Raw genomic sequence first — 14,058 nt, 5'->3', positions numbered from 1 at the left:
CTAAATTTATAAATTAATATTTTGGAAAAAAATATAAATTTAAAAAATAAAAAAATAATGAGATATTCCATTTTCTTTCTTATAAATCTTGCAAGAATAATATGTTAGATGACCAAAGTAAACATTGGATTACAGATGTGAAGATACAAATCTTATTTTTCCCCTTTTTTCTTAAATATTTAAAATTCCTTAAGAATAATATTTAAAAAATTATTCTATTTGAAATTATAAGCCTAAGAAGTTAAAATTGAATAATGGAAGTGACAAGTCATTTGAATTAAGTTGATTGTTTGTTATGTGTTATACCACTCAACATCTTTGAATGGGTCCCTTTCACTATAGTGCCCATATTTGAAAACTACACCAATCCTATTATTTTTTATATATCACTCATTTTATATATTTATATTTCACTTTTGTCCTTCTCATTAATACACAAAAAAGGAAATTATTATACATATCCTTTTCATCACCAACATGATTTATTATTTTTATCTCCTATTTCAACTCCTTTTCAATTTAAATCTTCTGGATTTTGGATTGAATCGGTATAATATATATTGTACACATAAGTATGTATATATACGAGAAATTATTTTATAAAAAATTTTTCAATCACATCTTTTATGGTCCCTTTTTAATTATTTAATTATATTTTAACAATTTTTTCTCATATCATTTACACATAATTTTGATAATTTTTTACTCTAAACCCAAACTTTTAGCTCTGAACCTTAATCTTTAAATCTTAAATTTTGAACTCTAAATTTTAAACCTTAAACCTCAAACACTAAACTTAAATCCTAAACCTTAAATTCAAATTTGAGTTTAGATTTTAATTTAAGGTCTAAGGTTTAAAGTTCGGGGTTGAAGGTCGAGGTTCAAGGTTTAGGGTGAAAAAATTACTAAAATTATGTGTTAATGATATGAAAAAAATTACTGAAATGTCATTGAATAATTAGAAATAGATCATAAATAATATAATGAGAAAGATCCATAAAATAATTTCTGATACATATTCATAAAATAAAATAAAAAATAAAAACTTTTTATCACAAAAAAACGTTTCATCAATATATTGATTGCCGACATTTATGATAATGCATTGATACATGAAAATGAGGGAAGGGAGTTAATTATAAATAAAAAAAAAAGTAGATGAGGGTTAATTGTCAATATCAATAAAAAAAAAAGGGAGAGAATTTTGTAAACAAATTTGAAAAAGGAAATAATTTAAAGAAGGCCCAAAAACATGCTTGTTGATGGAGGGAAGCTTCATGCATGTACCTAAATAATTCATTCATCAATTATTTGAATTTTTTATTTTTGATGACTTAAAAAAGAAGTTATTATATTCATTATTTGTGAATTTACGGGTGGAATTTATTTATAATATTAATACATTTTATTTTTTATACACAGAAAACTTAATATATTTTTTAAAATGTTTATTATAATGAATATAATTTTTATATGATATGAATTATATAATATATACAAATAAAATATTTCAATATTAAAAACCAGTAATAATATTAGCATCAATAATGACCAAAATAGAAATAATCAAATAATTGAGTAACTATAAATATAATTTATTCAAATTAAAAAAATAAAAATAAAAAACCCATTAAATGAAAAATAAAATAAAATTTAGAAAAGTAAAAAATAGTCCAAAAGAGGAATGATATTAGATTCCCATGAATAGTGGGTGAAAACATGCATGGTTGAGGATGGTTTGGGTTGAAAGATTTAAAGGTGAAAGAAAAGAATATGCAAAATGCCAAAAGCATAGGGAAAAGGAATTTTAGTAAAACAAAAGTTGTGGGTATCCAAATTCTTCCTCTTATTATTATTATTATTAGATTTCACATCCAAATGAGAGAAAGCACAAATGGGTTTGTTTTGTTGGTAGGGGTTTTTTAGGGTTCATGATTGTGAGAGAACCACTCTTTCTGATTTATTGTTAATGTTTATTTGTCCACCTTTCTCCAAAAACAAAAACAAAAAAAAAAATCAACTTTTATATGAGTGCAGTTGGGTTAAGTCAATTTTTATTTCCAAGAAGAATTTAAAAAATAATTATTCAAGGCCCAATTTTTATGAAAAAAAAATTCAATTTGAAAATTACCCACTTCCACTTAAACTTTATGTGTTAAATAATTTTTAATAAAAGGAGAATTTTACCCTTTTTAATTAATTATTATTTTATTTAAAAGTAATCAAAATGTAATTAGTTATAAAATAATTTAAATATTATCAAATTAAATTATATTCTAATATAATTATATGTCAAATATAGTGTATTTTTCTATTAACATATGCAATTTGTTTTTAGAAATTATACATAGAGTTACTAATAAAATTGATTATTATAAAATATGATTGATAACTAGAATATATTTAAACCTAGATTATGAATATAAAATGTCGATATATGGAACATGAACTAAAATAAATATAGACTAAGAACCTACATATGATTTCCATAGGATGAGATTCAACCTTGAGATTTTAAACTTCTCAAGACCTTAACATAGCCATTCAGCTATAGCCTCGTTGGTTATAAATTTATTTTTTTAAATGAAAATTATTAGTGATGATAATTATATTTTATTTTTGTTTCTTTTTTAATAATTTTAATCAATTTATTTTCTATTAGAATCTTCTAAATAATGGCTACTAATTAATTTTACTTAAAAATTATTTAATAATTATATTATAAATAAAATAAAATAAACAAATAAACAATAATTTTATTAATATATAATAATCGAATAATATACAAGTTTTAGATTAACTTTAAACGAACATAAGTAAATTTATTTATAAATATAAATGAATCAAATACACTTTTCTCGTGTTCAATTTAATTAATAAACAAGCCTTAAAATTGTACTCATATTCATTTATTAAATTTGATAAACACTAAACAGTTGATGAAGCTATATTCATTTTCAGCCCTATATATATTCATGCTACCTTAATGAGTAAAAGGTATAGGTGTTAAATAATTACTACTATTAATGTGTGTTTTTAAATGTAATATATAAACCATCTTCAACCTTATAATTTTAAAAATTTTGTCTGTCATTTAGGGTTAGGACTGTGGGAAGAAAATCTTAAAATAGTCAAATTTTTATTTAAATTCTTTAGAATTTAAGAAATTTTAAATTAGTATAATGACAAAGTTATATTTTAGCCTTCTAAAAATTTGTAATTCAACTCTATCATCAGTGATGAAGTTAGGGAGCTGATAGGGGCCTTAGTCCCCCTAAAAAGAAAAAAAATTATTTAAATCTTTTTATAATTTATAAAATTTTAAATTAATAATGGTAAAATTACATTTTAACTCTTAAAAAATAAAAAAAAATTAATTTTATACTTTAAAAATTATAAAAATATAAGCTATTAAAATGATGAAATTGTTACAATTTAATTTCACCTCTTTTTTTTTTTCTTTTTTGATTTTGCCCTGATCACCTCAAAAGTAATCTTTTAACTTTGCTGTTGAATATAATAAAATGAAAATAATGGTGAAGAAGATAAAATGAAAATAATGGTGAAGAAGAAAAAGGAAGTTGTAAGCTAGGAAGATTAAAATCCACACATGTACAATTGTGCATGGTAAGACTGAAGACTTAAATATACGCAATTACACCTGATAAAACTTGAACTTATATTCAAAACTCAATGCCTCAACCTTTCATAGGCATATATTAAGATTTAAATCCCTAAAACGCAAAAAAAATTCAAAACATTAACTCTTGCAAATAGATTCAAACACATTCCTTAGGAATTCATATTGTGCATCCTCTTTTCATAAAGCTTATTCATCCCTTATTAAACTTGGATTTTCAATATAAATGTAAACCATGTGAGAAAAATTCATTATATATACATACACAACAAGGACTAAGACTAGTTTGAATCACTATTTTATTTTTTTTCTTAATAGTAAAGAATTCATGTACCAATTTGAATCGTATCTAGCTTGATTCTAAACATAATTAATAATGGCATGTGAACGTGCAGTAAATAGATATGTTTATTTTTTCTTTATCACGAAATTTAATAATTGTATACATTTTGCACTGACGAAATCAACCATTGAGGACTAGTAAACCGAGGGATTTAGTTCTAATGAAAATCCAATAAATCCATGGGATTTATTATTTGAAGTCAATCGATTCAAAAAATAACCCAAGAATCTATGACATACAAAAGTGACTAGCAAAAATGAATTGAAAAAAAAGAGAGAGAGAGAGAGAGAGTAACATCCCAGTTATCTACAGAATCAAGTTTATAGTAATACAGATGCTATTACAGCAAAAAATGTCATTCCTATCAGTGAGGGACCAATAGCAAAAGAAGAAGATGCAATTTGAATGATAAAATTGCAAGTCCCTTGTGAAGGATTCTGTGTTGTAACCTTGGCAAGACCTTGAAAATTACAGGCCATGTCATTCTGGTTTTGCACCTGGTAGTACATGTTAAATGCGTAGGATGCGTTCCCATTCGCATCCAGGATGTTACATGAAGATCCGTAGCCAAGTGCTGTGCAATCGGAGAAGGTGCAGGCATAGTTTATGTTGTCCGCAAGTTTGCTTAGGTCATTAGTATTTGGACTGAGTATACACCATTTCTGAGGAAGATATTCGACATTCTGAGCAGGGATGAGGAACCGGTTCTGATTCTGGCCTGAAAGATCAAGTGGGAATTTAGGCTGCCCGTCATACCTATAGATTCCCCAATGCCGCTCAAAGTTTCCCGGAGCAACACTCTTTACATCTTCATCTAGAAGGCCAAATAAGTACACTTCTAAATATCCTGGCCGCAAAGGTGTGCCGATGTTGCCTGCAAGTCTAGGCATGAGCCCGTTGTAAAATCTCTGAGCATTAGCTATATTGGCATTCTTGTCTCCTTCTGTGGGCCAACCGACCTCCCCAACAATAATGGTCATGTCCCCATGCCCTATAGCTCTCAAAGATGAAACCAATGTGTCAAAGTTGGCATCGAAAACGTTAGTGTACTGAATCCCGTTATCAACAATCGGGTTTCCTCCATCAAAGAAAGCATAGTTAAAGGGGAAGTCATCATTTCCATAGAGACTGAGGAAAGGGTAGATGTTTATGGTGAAAGGTGCACCGTTCTTGGCTAGAAATTCAACAATCTGTGTCATAAGTCCACTGATATCAGGCCGAAACCGACCAGCTGATGGAACAGGGTTGCTTTCTGGTGAGTTATAGACATCTGCATTCGAAGGCACGGTTGCCTTTATCGAGTCCCCAACCCCAGCTTCGTTAAGTGCATTTTGAATATTTTCAAGCGCAGGGAACGTGATGTTAATGAACGAGCCGTTGTAAGTTGTGAGAAACGGCTCGTTGCCAACAGCTACATACCTGTTTGATGACATTAAGAAATCCCACAGATTTAATAGCAAGATAAGCATATTCTTTCCTTCACCATTAACAAAACATTAAAATCATTAGCATCTTTCAATCATCTTCGTGTGAAGTCACACTTAGAATCTTCGAAACGTTAATCAAATGAACAATATGAACGTAACAATCCATTCGTTTAGTTACTATTTCATCCAAAGACAAGCTTCAAGGAAACCTTCATAAAAGCTTAAACCACGCATGTATTGAGAAATAATGCACATTGTATCAGATTCTAAAATGGTCCTTTGATGCTAAGAATAAAGGTGAAAAGGAACAGCAAATGTTGAAGGAATCCAAAGTCATCTCAGTCTGGAATATGTACCAAAGGGGATAACAAGTTGAAATTTATGTGATAAGATTCCTGGAAAACTTTTCCAACAAGAGTTCACATCATCTGTCCCTTTTGCTTATTTTTCAAGTGGACAACATTTCATTTAAAAGAAGAAAATAAATGTGCTAGAAAAAGTCATTCCCAGTGGGAAGGTAAGTCAAACAAGAACATTGAATGCATACCAAATAAAGATGTTCTAATTGTAATCCAATTTAAGATCAATGATTAGGTTTCCCAATCTTGGTTCCAACCTAAACAAGCTGTGAATTTCAAAAATAAAAGGATAAAAATAACGAAAAGGTCTCGAGTTCGAGCATTGTGGATAGAACCAACAGCTCGCGGAGAGCTTGTTAGGGTACAACCCGGCTCGACTCCGCTCTTGTGGCAAAGAAATCATCAGTAAAAAAGTTCTATAGCCCCAAGTGTCAAATTCAAGCATAATATATTGATTCTTTCAAATATAAAGAAATACTTCAACATTCAAATGCAAAGACTTTAGATTAAGAACCAAATTTCCATAATGCCAAACTCTAACAATTTCCAAAACAAGCATCCAATTTATCAAAATCCTCAATAAAGAACACAACAATATTTTATCAGAAGCTTAAATAAATCCTAGAAATTGCCTCAGAAAACCCAACAGCATTAAAAAAGATAAATCAGTAAATAACGACCAACCAACAGATATATGATTAATATAAAAGAAGTCAAAAATTGGACTTACTTAATGTTAACACCTCCATCGAAATTATATCTTGTGACATTCCTCCTAACCCAATCTTTAGCACGTTTATAGCTGTTCATGGCAAGAAGTTGATCATTAGGAATAGCAACCATGACTTCGATATCACTTCCGGCAAGAGCATTCATAGTAGTTGAATCTGCGTCAAAAAGCTTAACTTTCTTTATTCCATTGTCTTTTAACATCTGAACCACTGTTTTTGGGGGAAGTTTATGTGATGCCATGGTACCCCAATTCACACCAAGACCATGAACACCAACACCAAACAACTGAAGACACAGGGATATTGTTACCAATATTCCTAAAAAACAAGAATTTCCCATGCTTTCTCTTTAGCCTTTTTAATGAAAAATCTTGAAAGGAATAAATAAAAGGGGATGGAGGTTAAGGCTTAAAGGTGCTTGCTTAGAAAGAAGAAGCAAGGTCTTGGCTATGGGGTTATGTAATAATGTTAAAAAGAAAAGAAAAAGGTTGTTTATCTGCTGGATCAAAAGAAAATCAAAGAAATTCTTGTGACCATAGGAGAGAAAAAGAGGGAGAGCAAGAAGCAAAAAGTGAATCTAATAAATGAAACTGAAAGCTAAGAGAAAACTGAAAAAAGAAGCAAAAAAGAAAATAAAATATGAGAAAGTTTATTCTGTTTTCTTCTTCTTCTTCTTCTTCTTCTTCTTCTCTTTTTTGTATATTTCTCTGCTAGAAACCGTCAATTTTTTTTCTTTCTTTTTTACAACAAAAACTTTATAGAAACAAAAAGATTGAAACTTTATAGAAAATAGGAGATGGGTTTTGATGGAAACATCGAAACAGAAACCGAGCTTGAAGAACAGAGAAGAAACAGGGGAAGGGAAGAACTGAAGTGATGTTTTAGAAAAAAGGAATCAATCTTTTTGCAGACCAAAAACAATAGTTTGAAAGAGAAATTTTTTTCAAGTTGACAAATCAAACAAGATTAAAACATGAAAAGGGAAAATTATTAATCAACAATAGTTACCAAGTTGATGAAAACAAATCACAAAAAGAGAAATCTATGGATTTAAGTGTTGTTGTTTTTTCTTTTTTGTGATGGAAAATTGGGAATGTTGAAAAAAATGATTTTTTGATTTTTTAAATTTATTTTTTTGGATTCTGGTAGGAATTGTAACGGCTAATAAGTAAGAACCTTGTGCTTTGAAAATGTTTCAATGGCTCAGGGTTGATAATCTCTAGAGAGACAGGGAATATAATAATAAATAAATTTAATTAATATTTGTATAAAAATTATTCATTTATTATTTTTTGTTCGTACAATATTATTAATTTATAAGAAATTTCAAACAAATTAAGAGTTCAAACTTGCTTTTCTTATGTAGATCTTAATACTTCTTTTGTTTTTGTTTTTTTCTTTCTTGTCTTAGTATATATATATAGTGAAAGATTCAAAAACTCTCTTTTCTTATCTTATTTTTATTACTTTTATTTTTTTCTATTTTTCTTGTTGGATTTATTTTACTATGCGTGCTAGAGTTACCTGTTGTTAGTATAAAAATAGCGATATTAAATGTATCGAACTGAATGCAAATGTTCGTCAAAGAGACTCTAAAAATAAAACTCCAAAATTAAAGATTAACCAAAGAATAATAAATTTAAAAATTTTATCATGTTCATTGAATATTTTATAATACTAAAGAAAATACATAATATGTAATCAATATGTTATTTGATTCTATTATTAATTTTTTTAAAAATTAAAATTTAATCTCAAAATATTTAAATTCGAGATTTTATTTAAGAGATATTGAATTTTTAAAATTGATAATTATTTTTACTAATTTGATGATAATTTCTTATAAAAACATTCCTTAAAAGTAAAAAGTTTTGATTAGTTTTATTTTTAGAATTAGATTAATTTTTTATTAAATGTGTTCAATGGGCTCTTCAAGAAAAGATGAAAATTTTGAAGAAGAAAAAATTTTACAAAAAAAAAGGGGGGGGGGAATATCAATTCATGACAAAAACGGTGACGTTTAACATAAATTGCTTAAAGTTTAGGTTGATGACGTGGACCACTGACAACCCACGTTTACTATGCACACCCTCCTATGTATAGTACCCAAACCAGCCGGTTATACATGTTTTTTAGTTTCAAAAAAGTTACGGTCAAAATACATTTCAAGTTGTTATATATTTTTGTAAATTTAAAATTTTGTCCATTTAGCTTTTATTTTAAAGAATTTAATCTTTGATTCATTAAAATCGGGTTCATTACAATATTATTTTTTGTTACATAGTTAGCGAGTATTATCTTATTTCAAAATATCATATCAAAAAATTTAATAAAATAATTTTTAACCAGAAATAGAAGGACAAAATTTATGAAAAAAGAAAAAGGACTAAATTTGAAAAGTAATGAAAAGTAGAAGAAGTTAAAGACAATTTAACCAAAGATGCTATTTTGTATAAAATAATAAAATATTAGAAAAAGTTTTTCTTTTTATAGGGATTAAAATTTTGGTTTGCAGATAAAGTTATAATTTTTAAAATTTGATTTATGAGAAGGTCGGTCACCGACAGAGTTGCATCACACATAGTAAGATGGAGAGAGGTTGTCTCTTTTCGAGATTGCGAAAAGATAACGGGAAAGTTTTTTCGTAATTTGTGATTTTCTTTGGGTTTTCTAAGAGATAAAATGAATATTAAAATAATTTAATCCATTTTTAAATTTTATTATTTATTTTATTCATAATTTATATGTATTTTTAAAGATGAAAAATTTAAACTCTAGAAATAAAACATATTTAATGAAAAAAATTTATTTATTTAATGTTATAATAATAATATATTTAAAAGGTATTAAATATTATTATGATTTTTAATATCTTTATATAAAATCTGCAAAAAAATCAAAAAATAAATTCACAATATCTGGACTTGTACTCAGGATATTAATTCTCAAAGCTTTAATTTGTCATTTCAATTAAATTTTAATTTTTATATAATTTCAATCAAATGAGAATTTTTATAGACACAAAAAGAGTTACAAGGAAAAATAGGCTTTAGCTCGTCTTAAAATGGCTAGAAATACAATTTTCGAGCTATAAGAGAAGTCCATTTTAATGATCTCTCCTCTATTGACCAACATGAAAGCAAAGGGAGGCTCAGATTGATACTCTTGTCGGACAATAATCAGTGATAAAATTGAAAATTTTTAAAGGTGAAATTAAATTATATATTTTTATAACGATAAAAATATAATTTTATTATTTTAATAATATATTTTTATATTTTATAATTAATAAAAGAATTTTGAGTAGAATTGTTTATTAGTTGAGCAATATTATAGGTCAATGCCCATTTTTAAGTCAACTCGATTGGGTTTATTGGTTTGTTTTACTTCTTAAAAATATTTAATATTTTTAAATATTAACATTTTAATGTTTTATAATTAATTAAAATTTAAAATTTTTTAATATTTAAAATGAATTTAAATTTAATTGACTGATCGAAAACTTTAAAATCATTATTCAAACCTAACCCAAATCAGATCCATTCAAGTCACCTGCAAAAATTTGAGATTACTTTCAAAAATTAAAAAATAAGTAAAAATAATATAAAAATGAAGATCCAATCCTACAAGTTCAGGGTTATTGTTATTTTTTTATTAACCACATTTAGTGCCAATGCCTCAATAAAAATAAGCAAGAAATGTGATAATTAATGCAAACTAAAATAATATAAATGGCTTCATTTGTCATACACTTTTTATTCACATAAATATCATATCTATAACTTATAATATTTATCATTTCTCAATAATCATATAAAACATTTAATATTATAATAATACTTAATGAATATTGCAAAAGTTTTAAATATAAACCCCTTAAAATAGAATTTTTTTCATTTAAGTATTTTATAATTTATAAAAATTTTAAATTAGTAATGATAAAATTACATTTTGACCCTTCTAAAAATGAAAAAAAAAATTGATTTAATCTTTTAAAAATTATAAAGATATAAACTATTAAAACCGTGAAATTATATTTTTATTATCGTAAAACTGAACAATTTAATTTCGACCTCCCAAATTTTTTTTAGCTTTGCCCCTGTTTACAATGCATGTAAAAGAAAATATTGTATGTTAAAAATATTTTATTTTAAGATTTATTTAATAATGAATATAAGCGGAGTAGTAATGAATTTGTAATTTAATACTATTGAACACATATTTAATTTTTGAATTTGTAATTGTGTTATTTTAAGGTGATATAAAATACAAAAAGATAGAAGTGTGATCATAATAATATTAATTATAATTTTTAAAAAATAAATATTTTTGTAATTTCATAACTGAGTTGGTGGCATTAACTCAATAGAATACTTACATATAATCTAGATATTTAATGAATGTATGATAATGAAATCATTAATTTTTAAACAATAAAATGTCACATCATAAAAAACAACATAAACATAACAAAAACTAGAAACTCTATGTGTGGGGAAGCTACGTATTTAAAACACAGAGGTTAGATTAAAAATAACATATAATAAATAATGAAACGTAAAGTTTGAAACTAACTAATAATAACGCATGAAATATGTACAATATTAAAATGAAATACGATAGATTAAATTGTGAGTAAAATAAAATTTAAACACGTTAATACACCATATTAAAAATACTAAATGAATTACAATTTTTTCTATCATGGTTGTGACACTAACTCAATCAACAATATTATCAATATATATACAATTGATGAGTAATAAAGTATGCATAATACAATTAAAATGTAAATATCATGTTGAAATAAAGTTTTGGTTTAATACTGAAGTTAATATTTTATTGATGTAAATAATACAGGTTCAAATCCAATTACTTGGAAATTTTTTATCGAGTTTTTTTTAACAATCTCATTATAGGTTTTGATCATTTTTGTTATTTTTGACACAATACCTAGAATTACTCATAACTCTTCTTTAACTCAAAAATAGGAGGATAATGCATTTCGGCTCACTCGAACCTATTTCATCTTTTGTATTGACAATAATGTTTATGTCAATCGAGCTAACACTCACTCAATTTTATTAAATATATATAAATATAAAAGAATAATAAATTGAGATGAGATGGGATGGGATTGAAATGAAATGAAGAGTAAAGGGTGGGAAAGGGTAGCTGTTTGGTAGTTAGTTGGCACAACTCATTGGCAGTTGCATTTATTCAATTTTGGATAATGGCTTTAGCAATTTTTGCACCCATTTTAACATCTACTTCCCATTCTACCCCCAAAACCATATACATATAAATTACATACGGTAATATTAAATACTATTATATGCTACAAAAATTAATTAAATTAGCCGATTTAGTCTTAGCTTAATTAGTATGAGTATTATTGTCAATGTAAAAAGACATGAATTTGAGTGCGCTGAATGTATTATCCTTCTATTTATAAGTTGGAGAAGAACTATGAATAATTTTAGTTATTGTATCAAAAATAACAAATATGACCTATACACAAAAATGAAAAATTATAAATAGTTTTTGAGTTATATAGCAAAAAATATGTTAATGCATAAAAAAATTTGAAATATAAAATATTATAAGCATAAAAATATATATAAATAAGATACAATTATGTTAATTATTAATAAAATAAATATGTTTTTTTTTAAGAAAATTCATAGGGGATGGGAGACTTGTCTGCCCCCATTTATTTTCCTCTATGAAAGGAAAAGAAGCTTGGGGCTGCTTCTCCTTTTCAATCCTAGCCAGAGGCCAAAACCCAAAAAGGTTTTAGTTTTAACTACAGTTAAGATTTTGACAAGTTTAATCGTATAGGTTATAACTTCGTATCGTGGAAATTATGGGTGGATTTATATTTTGGGGTTTACTTTAGTGGTCAAGAATTATTTATTCTGTTCGGCTTCGAGGGTCGTAAGTGATAGATTTTTATTTGGACAGTTTGATGTAGTGTGTGTACGATATAAAAAAAATCATGAGTGAATTCATTTCATATTTATTTTTATTTAAATCCCATCAAATATAGGTTATGTTCGGAGATATTTTTATTATCTATTTATTGTGTTTTATAATACTTATTTCGAACGTATAGTAATTATATTTGCAAACAGGAATATACTTGTATGTATTACCTAAAACAATTTTTTTTAAATTAAAAAAAGAAATACGTAAATCCATCACATATTAGTGTCATCCTCTCCTCTTTACATCTCACCCAACCTTTTCATTCCCAATTTTGATGTGGTGGTCCCTTATTCTTTACTGGCTACCTTTGTTAAGCTTTTCAATTTCATCCAAACTTTCAAATATCATAATTCTCACATTTTCTTTTATATGATATTAAGGAACAAGAGTGAAAAGAAAGGAAGGTTTTGATCATATCTGCTATTTTTAACACAATACTTAAAACTATCAATAGTACCTCCTCAACCCATAAATAGGAGAATAATGCGCTTCAGTGCATTCGAACCCATGTTCTTCTGCATTGACAATAATATCTATGGTAATTAAGCTAAGACTCGATCGACCCAAACAACATATCTAAAAGAAAAAAAAGGGAAGGTTTTGATAAGTTTTGGAAGGTGTTGATTATGTGGATCCACATCATTTTCCATGTTGAAATAAATTTCCTTAGATTATATTACTTTATTGGTCCACAACCTTTCTAGTTTTCATTTCCAAATTATTCATTAATTTAACCTAATTATGATTCAGATGGTTGTAGATAAATACAACAAATGCTTTCACATTGATTGCTTAAACAACAAATTACAATTCCACCCCACCATAATTTCTTAAGAATAATCATGGTTGAAAATTTAACAACATAAAGTTAATTTAATTGGTTCAATAAAAAGTTAAAACTCTAATTTTGTCTCTAGTCTCTATACTTTAAAATTTTTGAAATTTGGTCCTCTGCTTTTAAGTTTAAGAATTTAGTCCATTTATTTTAAATATTTAAAATTGTAACAGAAGGTAAATAAAATAAATTGTAAAAAAAAGTAAATAAATAGATTAAAAAACTTTAGAATTATCAAAATTGATATTTAAAGTTGAGATAAATTTTATTAGATATAAGGTGTAGCAAATTAAGAAATAGATTAAAGGTTTGATAAAAATAGTGACTATGTAAATATATGTATTATCACATAAATTCCACTAAAATACCTATTGTCATTTTTAAATGAAAGTGAATAATCTTTTTACTCTTCTTCCGAGTTGATTTTATTTATATATATTTATATTGTAGATAAAGATAATAGAATTATTAATTTGATCAAAAAAGAAAAGTTAACCAATAAAAAATTAAATTAAAATTTGAGAAGAACAATCATTTTAAGATTCAACCGTTAAATTGTGAATGTTGATGCTTGTGTCAAAAAACTGTTGTTTCTTCGTCTTTGTAGACTTCAAAAATTCTATCAATGCTTACTTGTCTAGAAAACGAAACAGTCTCGATCTTCTTCATTTTCTTAATATAGGAAAAAATACTTCATTAACAAAATTCACATTCAAAAAAGTCCAATTTGTCTTC

At 26.2% G+C, this 14,058-nt stretch overlaps 1 protein-coding gene across 1 annotated transcript; it reads right to left on the bottom strand.

The window, feature by feature from the left end:
* Nucleotides 1-4,030: 4,030 nt before the first annotated feature.
* On the bottom strand, nt 4,031-7,706 carry LOC107888547 (glucan endo-1,3-beta-glucosidase 8). Its single transcript, XM_016812699.2, has 2 exons — nt 6,500-7,706; nt 4,031-5,402 (listed from the first exon to the last, which is right to left on the bottom strand). Exons 1-2 carry the CDS (start codon nt 6,838-6,840, stop codon nt 4,304-4,306), a joined length of 1,440 nt encoding a protein of 479 aa, XP_016668188.2. The 5' UTR covers nt 6,841-7,706; the 3' UTR covers nt 4,031-4,303.
* Nucleotides 7,707-14,058: the final 6,352 nt, after the last annotated feature.

The sequence above is a fragment of the Gossypium hirsutum genome, chromosome A11 (genome assembly GCF_007990345.1).
Source record: "Gossypium hirsutum isolate 1008001.06 chromosome A11, Gossypium_hirsutum_v2.1, whole genome shotgun sequence".
In the NCBI taxonomy this organism is placed as follows: Eukaryota; Viridiplantae; Streptophyta; class Magnoliopsida; order Malvales; family Malvaceae; genus Gossypium; species Gossypium hirsutum.
This window is presented reverse-complemented; position numbering and strand designations above follow the sequence as displayed.

Coding starts and splice junctions, on each gene's coding strand:
- LOC107888547 (XM_016812699.2), bottom strand. CDS start 6,840: ATGGGAAATTCTTGTTTTTTAGGAATATTGGTAACAATATCCCTGTGT. Junction 5,403..6,499: donor GATGGAGGTGTTAACATTAA/GTAAGTCCAATT, acceptor GTCATCAAACAG/GTATGTAGCTGTTGGCAACG.